This window comes from Carassius carassius, chromosome 7, assembly GCF_963082965.1.
Source record: "Carassius carassius chromosome 7, fCarCar2.1, whole genome shotgun sequence".
Lineage (NCBI taxonomy): Eukaryota > Metazoa > Chordata > Actinopteri > Cypriniformes > Cyprinidae > Carassius > Carassius carassius.
Genome location: NC_081761.1, coordinates 38326620 through 38341095, shown reverse-complemented (window position 1 = coordinate 38341095; position 14476 = coordinate 38326620). Strand labels below are relative to the sequence as shown.

The window sequence follows — 14476 nt, the reverse complement described above, 5'->3', positions numbered from 1 at the left end:
TAAAAGAGAAGATGCCTCGATCTGAACAAACCAGGAAAACTCTCTCCGATTACAGGAAAAGTCTCCAGGATCTAAAAAAGTCCTATGAAGCAAGTGAAGGTAAGGGAAGACAGATGTGTTGTGTGTGGATGTAAACGTAAGGTTTAAAGGCTACAGGGAATTAGATTACTTAAAAATGAAGCAACACGTTATATCCAGTCTTTTAACTCCTGCCATCACACACACACACACACACACACACACACACACATATATGTGCATATATATTATACTGAGGATTTAAAATGTCATTCCTTTCCAGAGCCTGAGAAACAACAGTTATGGGAGATTATCATGGATGAATTGCAGGACGTCCTGAAGAAATACTCTTTACACTTCTCAAAAGAACAAATGAAGGTAAAAAAATATTCTGATGATGGTATCATATTAATTCTCACTTCCATGCAGAAACATAACAGTCTATAGTTATGTTGTCAATAGCAGTCATTTAGTAGATCATTATTCATTATCTTCACCCCAGTGCCCTTGTCCTGAACGCCCCTCAACTGGCACGTGTCAGTGATTATGAATAGATTTAATGAAACTGGACAAATTTAATCTAGACAAACTATGTATCATTATAAAGATCTAAGCCTCAAGCATCGACGACAGATCGCTGTTTTTCGATGGAAAGCTTATAAAGACTGTATTTGCTACATTTGTGTAAGCAGTACATATAAAAACATGAACATTAGAAACGCTGTACATACCAGATCCGTCGTAATAACGAGTCATAAACACATCCACAGCTGTAAATCCCGGTTTAGTTAGAAAGGTAAGGGTCCACTGAACGTCATCTCATGGAGCACGTTTAGTCCAACGAAGCAATAACGTTGTAATATGGATCATAATTCCTTTGTTAACATTTGATTTCTTCAGCGAGAGAACTGTTTGCGTCCGTTATGGAATAACTCACGGTCAGAAACTGCGTCTTGGTAGTAAAAACACGGCATGGTTTTGCAGCGTACAGTGTCACAAACAGAATGAGGCGATCCACCGGAAAAAAGAATGAATGAAAAATAGGCGGAAGATAGTTTATTTGAATTTGGCGCTCTCTCCTCAGAGCTGGTGACGCGCTCTGACGCACCTGTCAGCTGATGGAGGCGGAACTTACAGCGATCGCATTTTCTCTGTTTGTTTTCTTTTTCAACAGTTTTTATATATGTGAGATTGTGTTTTATGTTGGATGTGAATGTATCTGCATGATTACCATCTGTTTGAGTGCAAATCAGCCCAAATCAGCTCGCTATTACTGAATGGTCACGGCTATCAAAGTGTACGTGTCTATATGAATAGAGAGTGGATTATTTACTTCGGCACATTTGTGTTATTACCATCTGTATAAGTGGCCATCAGCACATCAGCACTTATTTGCATCGTAATTCATTGTAAATGCTGCATCTCTAGCAATCTCAGGGTGTTCTGTAATTGGCAAACAAAGTTAAATCATTTTTTATTTTTCTTATTATTCTTATTTTTCTTACTCAAATTATTCTTATTGTATTTTTCTAGTGCTCAAATAAATCACTTATATGATATCTAAGTTTCTGTCTAGTGTTTTATAATTGAAACAAACTATGCAGTGGTATGTTTACTGACTAAATAGTTTGTAGAAGCCTTCAATACTGTTGGGAAATATATTTTCTTATATTTGGGGGGTGGGGGTGTAGACATTTTTCATGATATCTTATTCAGATTTGAAATAGAAACTCATGAGACATGTGGCTTTCAACCCATTACTTTTCTAGATTGCTCCAGAACTCAATTCATGTATTTTTATATCAAATAAAAGAATATTTAAGTGTGGTAAAAAAAAAAATTCAAGGCACTTCAGTGTCTATAACTTTTAATATTTTTGAGCATTATCAAATCTGGTTGATAAAAAGTAAAGCGCAAAGGGTCTTCTTTCCAAAGACACCAAAATTATGTTTATAACACACTGAAGTAGGAAACTGTTACAATTATAAGTTTGGTAGAGCACTTCAGCTGTGAATCCCATAATGGGGAGTGCTGGCTAAAAGGTTTTAACCCACCCAAGTGCACACAAACACAGCAGGAATGCAAATACATTTGCACACATTTACCTAGATCCACTTTGAGGTGTATTTTGTTGTTGTTTTGTGTGATGCTTGGTGCTGCACAATGGTGCCCAATAGTTGTGTCCAATGTTTCTACATTTTTTTTATGTATATGTTATAATGGCTTACTTTCATGTTGTAGACCAAGAAAAATCATTTGATTTACTGTTGAGATATGGGTTTTCACAAAAACAAAATAAATTCTTAAATGATAAACTTCACAATCGAGCCTTTAAACCACCTTTTTTAAGAAAGGGATGAGTCAGAAGTATAAATTATCATATAAATTATAAAAGGGGGTTGTGGGTGGATTCTTGCACTGGTCTGAACAAAAACTGCAGATGGGATTAATGAAAATGCACATTCCTCTGCCAGCAGGAGCACTTTTGGAACATCAGAAATATAGTGGTTTTCCCAGTGACAGCTATAAACAAAGCAGTGCTCATAAACACTACTTCATCAGATAAAATGAAAATGCCATTTAAACTTTTCTGGAGACAGTTAATTCCATTCAGAAATTCATTCATTCATATATATATATATATATATATATATGTATAATACCCCACAGATAATTTATTATATCATTTTAAAAAAGCCTATTTGAAAGAAAACGGAAACAGAACAAAACTCTGTTACATGTATTTTTCTATTTGACAGTAAATGCCCTGAGAATTGGAAATTACAGGATATTGCACCATGTTTCAAGTTCGAAGGAAGTGTAAATGTTCCATTCAAAGGGAATTAATGTGTGCAAGATGCAAATATAAATTGTGTTTATTTACAGAGGAAGGCTATATTATGTCACACTTCACACTTCTATAGTAAGTTTCATCTGTGTGAAAACTCTGCAGGCAGTGGTCTCATATACTATGAAAAATAAAGTTTAATAAACACAATACACATCCCGCACCTAAACAGTGTGCCTGGTTGAATCTGCTGGTTGTGACATTTGCCAAGTATGGTAACCCATACTCAGAATTGGTGCTCTGCATTTAACCCACCCAAGTGCACACACACAGCAGGTTATAATTTTCTCTCTGATATTTTCAATAAAGTCATTACCGCTAAGCTCTTGGGAAATGTCTGCGCCTGTTGATGTTTTATGTGTTATTAATTTAGCTACTGCATTGAATAAATACCTGTGGTTTTGTTTGATGGTCTTCTATGTTACTATTATCTTATCCCAGTTGGTTAAATTATATTTAGTTATAAGTTAAAACCAGTTAGTGCACTTAGCAAACAGATGCCTTTTGTCTTGTAGATCTTCAATGACCCCATTCATGGACACATGGAGCTGCACCCCCTGCTGGTGAAGATCATTGACACTCCTCAGTTTCAGAGACTCAGACACATCAAACAGCTGGGAGGGATATACCTGGTCTATCCTGGCGCTTCTCACAATCGCTTTGAACACTCGCTTGGGTGAGATATTATTATATTCAAAGGTTTATTAAATTCAGTTCAGGTGAGAACTGATCTGAACTGAGCCTTCAATACTGTGAAACTGTAGAAAGCTGGTTGTCAATATTCAATCGGCGCACTATATCTTTTGTTTCATTTATTGATTGACTATTTTAAAAACATTATTTGTATTGCATAATCACTCTGCACTCATAATCAGTCTGCTCAGTAAAAATTCTAGAATCAGTAAGCTAATATTTTGTGTGTGTGTGTGTGTGTTAGTGTGGCATATTTAGCAGGTTGTCTGGTGAAGATCCTTCATGACAATCAGCCTGAGCTCAACATTACCAAACAGGATTTCCTGTGTGTTCAGATCGCTGGTTTGTGTCATGACTTGGGTGAGGAGCACTAATGCTTATGGAAAATTATACAGCAAAAAAAAAAAAAAAAAAAAAATTCAGCAACCTTTATTAGTCAGTCCTGATATCTTCATCTCATATTTGTGTTGATTTGATATTTTTGTGTGGATTCATTTGTGTGGATTAAAGTTATTTCAAAAGCAATATGTCTTATAGATTAAAATCATAAGGAGGAATATAATATTTATAACATTTAATATATTTGACCCCCCCCTGTAATATTTTCAATTCTACATACAAATACCATTTATTATTGTTTTTATTATTATTATTATTATTATTATTTATTATAAACCCTTTTTTCCTTTTTTAGGTCATGGTCCAATTTCTCATTCATTTGAGAAGCGGGTTATTCCTGAAGCCAAAAAAATTAAAATATCCAAAGGTAAGTGCTTGTGTAAAATGAAATCTAATCACACAGCAAAATCTCCAGTGTTAATTTAACACTCTGAGTGTGGACTCATATAAACACTGAAGAAGTGTTAAAAGTAACACTGAAGCAGAGTTGAAGTTAATGAGAAAATTAAGAAGTTAATTGAGTTATGATTGAGCATTATTGAAGACACCTGATGTTAACAAGCAGAATCTCCAAATGAGAAAATCACAATTTGTGTGTCACCATTATAGTGGTCAGTGTTTGCTTTAGTTGGGATCTTGACCCTTCAGTTATTTACTTTAGACTTTGTGAGGCTGTGGTAACTGAGTTGTAACATACAGACAGACCAGCGCCAAGGCGGTCTTATGGATTTGATTGTGGTTTGGACTAATTGTCAAGGAGTGACCTGAATGGCTGAGTTCGGGTTTCTTTACTGTGTACATAAATTAGGTGGATAAATAAAAGTGATCCAGCATTTTTTGCCATAATACGACATGTTTTTAAAAGTTAGTTCTACATAAAGAGTTCTTTAGTTTAGACACACAGACATCAATAATCAGCGTGAGCATCACAACAATGGTGAGCATCAAAAAAAAGCATGTTGTAGCCAATAAAAACTCATCCATGGCTCCCATCATGCATTGCGGCATGAATAAATTATGAGCTTTTTTAGTATTTAGTTTTTGTGATGTTCAGAGTAGATCTGTTTATCTCAATATGCTGTTTGTCACCGTTGTTGAGATTCATATGCTGATTTTTGTTATTTGTGTGTGCCTAAAATTAAAACTCTATAATTAAAAAAATAATAATAATAAAATTCAGAATCACAAGAGACGCTTACAAAACGTATAGAAAATACAGACTCTTTTGTTGAGGAATCAAAGCTGTTACAATTGATAATGATCGATAAGAAGAGAAGAGACTGTAAATGAGTTCAGTGATTAAGGTCAAGCAACAATTACATTAAAACATAATTATCACCACCCGATGATTTTTGCTCTTGGCTTAACACACAAATCTAAAAAAAAAGTTACAAGCCAAGATCCCAACTAAAGCAAACACTGACCACTATGATGGTGACACACAAATTGTGATTTTCTCGGTTGGTGATTCTGCTTGTTAACATCAGGTGTCTTCAATAATGGTCAATCATAACTCAATTAACTTCTTAATTATCTCATTAATTTCAACTCTGCTTCAGTGTTACTTTTTTTTTTTTTTTTTTGCTGTGCAGAAGGATCAGTGAACATGCAAGTATCGTAGTTGTGTCATTGCTATATTTGGACAGTGTATATGTGATCACACTGAACCTGAAATAGTTGACTAATGTAGATTTTTTCTTAGGCCTGCCTGATGCCATTCCTGAAAATTGGAAGGTGAGCAATTTTAGGGCTGTAACAACTGATTGAAAAGAGTTAAAATTGTAGATACTGAAAATAATTTCATAATCGCTTACATTCACTCTTCTTACCAACAGCATGAGCAAATGTCAGACCAGATGTTCGCTGACATTGTGAAGAGTCTGAAGGCTGAGAATGAAGACGTGTTTGAAGAACATGGACTGAATGATAAAGACATCACCTTCATTAAAGAGTTAATCAAAGGGGCAGAAACTTCAGAGGTACATATTGATGTGGTTAATTAAACTAATCGACTCACAGTCTGTGGTGGAAAATGTTAAAGTGATTATTTTTCAGTGGGGATACGAAGGCAGAGATGAAGACAAATCCTTCCTGTATGAGATTGTTGCAAATAAACAGAACGGCATCGATGTGGACAAATGGGACTATTTCGCACGGTAAATATTATTATCTCTGTTTATTTTTTCATCCATCTAAAAATGTGTTGACATGTTTAACCTAATTTGATTATTTACATCTCATGCTTTTAAATGATGTGCTTTCTTGAGTATAAAGACAATGACAAGTCAATGAACTGAAGTACAACTTTTCAGCTAAATCATTTTTTAATTATTATTATTATTATTGTTATTATTTTCTAATTCCACAATGGAGCTGAAACAAAACATGTATTAATATTATTATGTTATATGTGACAACTTAAATTTAGCTGTGTCTTGTTCATTTGTTCGTGTGATAAAGTTATCCATCAACAAGCTGGTCTAAAGGTCATCCTATTATTAATGACCCATATTGAATATTTATTTGACAGAGATTGTCATCACCTGGGCATTCGAAACAGTTTTGACCATCAGCGTCTGCTGAAGTTTGCTCGAGTCTGTGAAGTTAACGGCAGAAAACACATCTGCTTCAGAGACAAGGTGCCTGATTCAGTTATCACACACACAAAAATAATGTAACGTATTGGTAAATGAAACATTTACAAACATTATAAACATTACAGTGGCGTTAATTCTAAACAATAATTAGGCTATTATAAACTTCACAACTAGTTTTATTCACTCGTGTGCAAATATCCAGGTAAAACAGCATCTTCACGTGTGCACATGTTTGGAAAAACACCAATATTACGCTGATGGACAGCCCTACAGTCAATAATTTAAAGTCACCCATGGAACTTTTTCAATGTGTTTTTCCCATATTGAGATTTAATGTGAGCACTGCATTATGGGATCTCTGATACACTGATGTTTGTGTGTCTAACAGGAGGCTGATAATGTTTATGACATGTTTCGCACTCGATACACTCTCCATCGCCAGGCCTATCAGCACAAGATGGGCTACATCATTGACACCATGTGAGTTTCTCTGGAATGAAGAGGATGTGGATATAAAACACCTGCAGATACCAAACAGCAGTGAATGTCACATCTGTGATGCCACGATATTAAAATGCTGCATCACCAATTCTTCTTTTATGAAGATTATACAGATTCATCTTTTGTGGCTGTGCTCTTTATGCATGTTAAAACAAACTCTAACTCAGATGTTTTTCTCCCTGTTAGGTTTGCAGAAGCACTCGTACTAGCTGATCGTGATCTTCATGAAGGAAAACCTGAAGATATGCTAAAGATTTCTGAATCCATAAAAACAGCAGAGGACTACAGCAAACTCACAGGTCAGCTGAAAGACGCGCTGAAGGTCAAATATATATATTAGACAGTACACAGCAAAAAAAATCTGAGTGAAATTAACTCTGCTGGTAGTATATGTGAGACCACACTTAAGAGTGTGAAAGTGCTTCAGTGTTAATTTAACACTCCTATTTTAACAGAGTTAAAGTTAATGTGATAATTAAGTGATTAATTGAGTGATGATTGACCATTATTGACAAGTCCTGGGCTGCGTTCATCCCCGACAAAACTTTGCACAACGTTTTTTAAACCGAAACGGTGATGCGTTGAACACACTGTTCTGATGACGCAAGAGTTGCAACTATGGCAGCTGAGAAGGCCGTTCTTTGTGAAGAATTTTCGGCGCCATCTATTTAGCCTCACATACTGACTTTATTTGTAGTTCATATGGTTTTAATACCCTGTATTTTCTTTCTCATTTTTAGGAAAAGCACTTAATTACCATTGTTTATTTCTATACCAAATGTCATACACCTGCAATGAAGCTAAAAATATAAACAACTACACCATTATGTTGATATCCTATATTTGTACAATAAAACTTATGACAAACAAGTCTTCTAATATCCTCAGTTGTTGCGTATACCGAGCTGCAACGAACACATTTGTACATTATTATCCTTGAAGCCATTGTGCGAGTTCACTTTATTACCGCGTGCTTTATATACATGTTGCTGCTGATTGGACTGCAGTTCTGACACACCCACCAAACAAGAGAAAACGCATCTCAAACCCCATTGCACACCGGTGCACGCCATTTCCAGGAAACATGACGTTCAACCGCGGAAACTGTAGCAAAACGTTGCGCACCATTTTGAACTTGAACATGCAGAATCAATAAAGATGAAAATCACTATTTTAATGGTGTCACCATTATAGTGGTCAGTGTTTGCTTTAGTTGGGCCCTTGACCCCTAAAATGTTAGTCAGATTTTAATTGGCTGTTATAACTGAGCTATAAAAATGATGGACAAGCAAAGTCTATTGTTATCCCTGAATTACTGAGTTAAAGTTACATTGTTGAAGAATAATAGGGCTGCAATAATCAACAAAGTATTTCCAGCATTTTAAATACAACCTGAGGAATTTCTTAAAAGTTGTTTGTTCAAAAATCTTTCAAAAGGGTCTTTCGGTTAAACTTGCAAACATCAAGAATCAACCTGTGACAATGGTGAAACAATGGTGAAAATCCAAAAATCATGTTGCAGTGCATTCTGGGTGCCGCCTATTAAAAATCATCCATGACTCCCATGATGCATTGCAGAATGAATAAACTATTAGCTGAATTGTTTCAGTAATTTCGTTTATTCTTACTATTCTACTTTTGTTTTTTTATGTTAATTTTAGTAGTTAGTTTTCTAATGTTTAGAGTTGTTCTGTTTTTCTGTATATGCTGTTTGTCACCGATGTTGAGATTCCTTGCTAGTTTTTGATGGATGTGTTTGCCTAAAACAAGCTTTTTTTTTCAGAACAAAAAGCATAACTTTTAAGAAATCCTTTTAATTAGCGGATACTGTACAATCACAGGGTTGTTATAATCAATGAGGTCAATCAAATGTGTTTAGGCTTTAATTGAGTTTGGTGATTCAGGTCAAATGCCCACGTTTTGATTTCTTTTCTTGTCTGTTTGTTAAAATTCAGTTGTAACAGCCAAACCAAATCTGAGTTTGAAAATGTAAGGCTCAAGAGCCCAACTAAACCAAACACTGACCACTATAATGGTGACAACATTAAAATAGTGATTTTCGTCTTTGTTGATTCTGCATGTTAACATCAGGTCTCGTCAATAATGGTCAATCATCACTCAATTAATCATTTAATTATCTCATTAACTTTAACTCAGCTTCAGTGTTAATTTAACACTCCTATTTTAACACTTTCACACTATTGTGTGTGGTCTCACATGTACTCCCAGCAGAGTTAATTTCATTCTAGATATTTTGCTGTGTATTTGGTTAATTTTGCCTTTAGTACATATTCCATGTACTGAGTTTAACATTTTGCTTCTTGGGGATTCATGGTGATATGTAAATATATATGTAATATATGTAAAATTATATATTTTTATTATTAAATAATGATTTTTATTATGTACATATGAGATGATGTTGAGAAACCTCTATTTATTTCTAATAATGACTCTTCTGTTCTACTATCAGATGAAATCTTTGAGCAGATTTCATCCTCCACTTCTGATAATCTAAAGAAATCCAGAGACATCTTGAACAAGATCGTCAGAAGAAAACTGCCAAAGTTTGTTGGAGAAGCTCGACTGACTGAGAACAGCATGTCAAAGGTAACTGAAAAACACTGGTTTAGTGTTTGTCTGACATGACCAATATAAAAAAAACATGCCTTATCATTTATTTAAATAACTACAGATCAGACAATAATCATAAAATCACAAGGAGTCAGTCCAAATGTCATTACAAACATGATCTTTTAAACTCTGAGTCACAAACACAAGCCAGTAACTGCTGACTCTCTCAAATCAGAAAAAGCTGACAGATTCATGGAAGGCAGCTGTACACAAGTATGAACCTGCAGACCCGACTGTTTCTCTGAGCGCTGATGACTTCTCCGTTTATGTAAGTTATGTTGTATTTCAGGGCTGATTTGCAAACTTAAACTAGATTGCAGGAGTTTAGATACAGGTTTTTGCACTGAAATAAGATGCTCAGCTGTTTACTGAATTCATCTTTTCCTCATGTCTTCATAAACCATTTCATCTCTTACTCAGGTGGTTGATCTGGATCACGGCATGAAGGACAAAAACCCCATTGAAAAGGTCTTTTTCTACAGCAAGAGGAAACCCAACGAAGCTTCTGCCATTAAAGATTATCAGGTACCCATCACATTTAAACCATTATATTTCAAATCATTCTTTAGATATGAATGATTCTGAATGAATGAATGGTCTTGTTTTGTCAGCTCTCCAGTTTCCTGCCACCGAGGTTTAATGAAGAGCTGGTCAGAGTTTACTACAAAACAACTGATGGGAATAAAGAGGAGCTGAAGAAGAAAGTGGAGGAGGCTGAGAAGTGCTTTCAGGATTGGTGTAAATCCAAATTTGGATGCCATTAATGTGCATATGGTTTATAATATATAATATTTAAGGTTGTGGTTGCACAATCAGTACAAGTGTCTGTAATTTCACTGATTGTTTAATGAATAAACTACAGGGGCATTTTCAATTCAAGTTTATTTGCATAGCGCTTTTTACAATACAAATCGTTACAAAGCAATTTTACAGAAAATTATGTTTCTACAATATTTAGTAGTATCTTATAAGTGGTGACTATCAGTTTGTGCGCGTATGACAGGATTTTTTGAAAAATTAATACAAGACGTAGTCAGCCAGATGATGAACATTATTCATATTATTAATAATTAATAATTATTATATGATGCAGTCACACTTGTAGCAATATTTGTTAGTTCTGTTTGTTGTTTCATGGTTAGCATCATCTGAGGTCCTCTGAGGGTCAGCATCATCTCTTCTCAGGTGTTCTGGATCCAGACTGGAGCTTGTGTAAATCCTAGTTAAAATCCTAGGCAAAACATAGAAACAAAATAGAGACATCATTAGCATAGCTGCTGTTCCAACAAAGTAAAATTAATTAGTTTAACCCAAGGTAAAGAATAAGAATGTGCATTTGATCAGATGCAACTACACTCACAATTTAAGATACATTATTCAAAAGCTTGTCGAAAGAGATGTGTTTTTAATCTAGATTTAAACAGAGAGAGTGTGTCTGAACCCCGAACATTATCAGGAAGGCTATTCCAGAGTTTGGGAGCCAAATGTTAGAAAGCTCTACCTCCTTTAGTGGACTTTGCTATCCTAGGAACTACCAAAAGTCCAGCGTTTTGTGACCTTAGGGTGCGTGATGGGTTGTAGCGTGGTAGAAGACTAGTTAGGTACGCAGGAGCTAAACCATTTAGGGCCTTATAGGTAAGTAATGATAATTTCTAACTGATACAGAACTTAATAGGTAGCCAGTGCAGAGATTGGAAAATTGGGGTAATATGATTATATTTTCTTGACCTGGTAAGGACTGCTGCATTTTGGACTACCTGTAGCTTGTTTTTTGACGAAGCAGGACAACCACCTAGAAGTGCATTACAATAGTCCAGTCTAGAGGTCATGAATGCCTGAACTAGCTTTTCTGCATCAGAAACCGATAACATGTTTCGTAGCTTGGCAATGTTTCTAAGATGGAAGAATGCAGTTTTTGTAACATGGGAAGTTGCTGTCTAATATTACACCCAGATTTTTGACTGTAGAGGAAGTAGCAGTGCATCCGTCTAGTTGCAAATTGTAATCTACAAGATTCTGTGTACTGTTTTTTGGTCCAATAAGTAATATCTCTGTCTTATCCGACTTTAATTGGAGAAATTTATTGGTCATCCAATCTTTTACATTTTTAACACTCTTTTAGCTTAGATAATTTAGAAGTTGAATCTGGTCTCGTTGAGATATACAGTATAGCTGAGTATCATCTAGGGCTGCAGCTGCACGATATTGGGAAAAAATGACATTGCAATATTTTATTTTTCTGCGATATATATTGCGATATGAAATCTAATCTAATTTTTTCTTACAAACAAAAATAGGGTGAGCACACAATTTTCATTTTAAATGATTTAAACTTTGACACCATCGTGTCAAGTGATTAATATGCGCGAGGGAGAGAGAGCAAGACAGCGCTCGTGTTGTTTGAAGACGGTGAGCATGTGGCCGGGGCTCGCTCGCTCTCTGTCTCTCTCTGTGGCGCGCGCGCGCTCTCTCTCTCTCACCTCTCTCTCTCGCGCGCGCTCTCCGCGAATGACATTCGTCAAGGGTCGGGGATCAGTTGGCCCGTACAGTTAATGAATAACAGTTCAACTACGACAGCCTACATCGCACATCCTGCGATGTGACTATAAGGGGCAACATGTATATTGAAAATAGAAGGGGACCTAGGACGGATCCTTGTGGCACTCCATATTTTACTGGTGATAAATGAGATGACTCCCCATTTAAATAAACAAAATGGTAGTGATCGGACAGGTAGGATCTAAACCATCTGTGAGCCTGCCCTTGAATACCTGTATAGTTTTGTAATCGATCTATGAGTATGTCATGATCTATGGTGTCGAACGCAGCACTAAGATCAAGTAAGACTAGAAATGAGATGCAGCCTTGATCTGACGCAAGGAGCAGGTCATTTGTAATTTTAACAAGTGCAGTTTCTGTGCTATGGTGGGGCCTAAAACCTGACTGAAATTCTTCATACAGATCATTTTTGTGCAGGAAGGTGCTCGAACAAGCAGACACAACTTTTTCTTTTTTGTAAACATAAATGGAAGATTTGAAATAGGCCTATAATTTGCCAGTTCACCAGGATCTGGTTTTGGTTTCTTAATAAGAGGCTTGATAACCGCCAGCTTGAATGGTTTTGGAACGTGACCTAAAGATAACGACGAGTTAATGATATTAAGAAGTGGTTATTCGGCTACAGGTAACAACTCTTTCAGTAATTTAGTGGGTACAAGATCTAATAAACATGTTGTTGGTTTAGATACAGTGATAAGTTTATTTAGCTCTTCCTGTCCTATATTTGTAAAGCACTGCAGTTTATCTTTGGGTGCGATGGATGAAACTGAAGTGTTAGACGCTGTAGAATCTACATTCGCTATTGTATTTCTAATGTTATCTATTTTATCAGTGAAGAAATTCATAAAGTCATTACTATTTAACGTTGGTGGAATATTTGAATCAGGTGGCGTCTGGTAATTTGTTAATTTAGCCACTGTGCTAAATAAAAACCTTGGATTGTTTCGGTTATTTTCAATGAGTTTGTGTATGTGCTCTGCCCTAGCAGTTTTTAGAGCCTGTCTATAGCTGGACATACTGTTTTTACATGCAATTCTAAAAACTTCCAAGTTCGTTTTTCTCCATTTGCGTTCAAGACTACAAGTTACTTTCTTGAGAGCGTGAGTATTACTGTTATACCATGGCACAGTACGTTTTTCTCTAACCTTTTGCAATTTGATGGGGCAACAGCTTCTAATGTATTAGAGAAAATAGTGCCCATGTTGTCAGTCATTTCGTCTAATTCATGTGTATTTTTGGGTACAAATAGCAGTTGAGATAGATCAGGCAGGTTATTTGCGAATCTGTCTTTGGTGGCTGGAACAATAGTTCTGCCCAGACGGTATCGCTGAGACATATAGTTAATATCAGTTATACGCAGCATGCACGATACAAGGAAATGGTCTGTAACATCATCACTTTGGGGTACGATATCTATATCAGTAAGATCGATTCCATGCGATATAATTAAATCTAGTGTATGATTAAAACGATGAGTGGGCCCGGTGACATTTTGCTTGACTCCAAAAGAGTTTATTAGGTCAGTAAACGCAAATCCTTATGCATCATTTGTATTATCAACGTGAATATTAAAATCTCCCATGATTAGCGCCTTATCAACTGTAACCAGAAGGTCTGAGAGGAAATCTGCAAATTCTTTTAGGAATTCTGAATACGGCCCTGGTGGTCTATACACAGTAGCCAGAGCAAGAGATACATTAGATTTCTTTTGCATGTCTGACAGTGTAACATTTAGCAGAAGTATTTCAAAAGAGTTAAACCTGTATCCTGTTTTCTGGGTAACATTGAGAATATCACTATATATTGTTGCAACACCTCCTCCACGACCAGTGTGACGGGGCTCATGCTTATAACAGTAGTTTGGTGGAGTAGACTCATTTAGACCAAAATAATCATTTGGTTTTAGCCAGGTTTCAGTCAAGCAGAGTACATCAAAACTATTATCTGTGATCATTTCATTTACAATAACTGCTTTGGGTGTGAGTGATCTAATATTTATGAGCCCAAACTTTAAAGATTGTTTTTGTTCATTTACTTTACATGTTTCTGGTTTAATCATGATAAGATTTTTTCTAGATCCTACATTCAATTTATATTTTGACCTCATTATTGGGGGAACAGACACAGTCTTAATAGATTGTACAGCGCAAGTACTTTTATCATTTAAGCGGGTGGAACAAAAGTCATCATAATAGTTATTTGAGAATTGTCTTACTAGTCACATGGA

General features: G+C 35.7%; 1 protein-coding gene across 1 annotated transcript; it reads left to right on the top strand.

Annotated features, from left to right (window-relative positions):
* Positions 1 to 10561, top strand: LOC132144175 (deoxynucleoside triphosphate triphosphohydrolase SAMHD1-like). The gene is made up of 15 exons (XM_059554938.1): positions 1 to 99; positions 302 to 396; positions 3382 to 3542; positions 3804 to 3919; positions 4254 to 4325; positions 5661 to 5692; positions 5794 to 5937; positions 6014 to 6114; positions 6489 to 6597; positions 6944 to 7035; positions 7243 to 7355; positions 9530 to 9666; positions 9866 to 9958; positions 10111 to 10215; positions 10302 to 10561. The coding sequence occupies exons 1-15, from the start codon at positions 12 to 14 to the stop codon at positions 10452 to 10454; spliced, it is 1611 nt and encodes a 536-aa protein (XP_059410921.1). The 5' UTR covers positions 1 to 11; the 3' UTR covers positions 10455 to 10561.
* The last annotated feature ends 3915 nt before the right edge of the window (positions 10562 to 14476 follow it).

Coding starts and splice junctions, on each gene's coding strand:
- LOC132144175 (XM_059554938.1), top strand. CDS start 12: ATGCCTCGATCTGAACAAACCAGGAAAACTCTCTCCGATTACAGGAAA. Junction 100..301: donor GTCCTATGAAGCAAGTGAAG/GTAAGGGAAGAC, acceptor ATTCCTTTCCAG/AGCCTGAGAAACAACAGTTA. Junction 3,920..4,253: donor TGGTTTGTGTCATGACTTGG/GTGAGGAGCACT, acceptor TTCCTTTTTTAG/GTCATGGTCCAATTTCTCAT.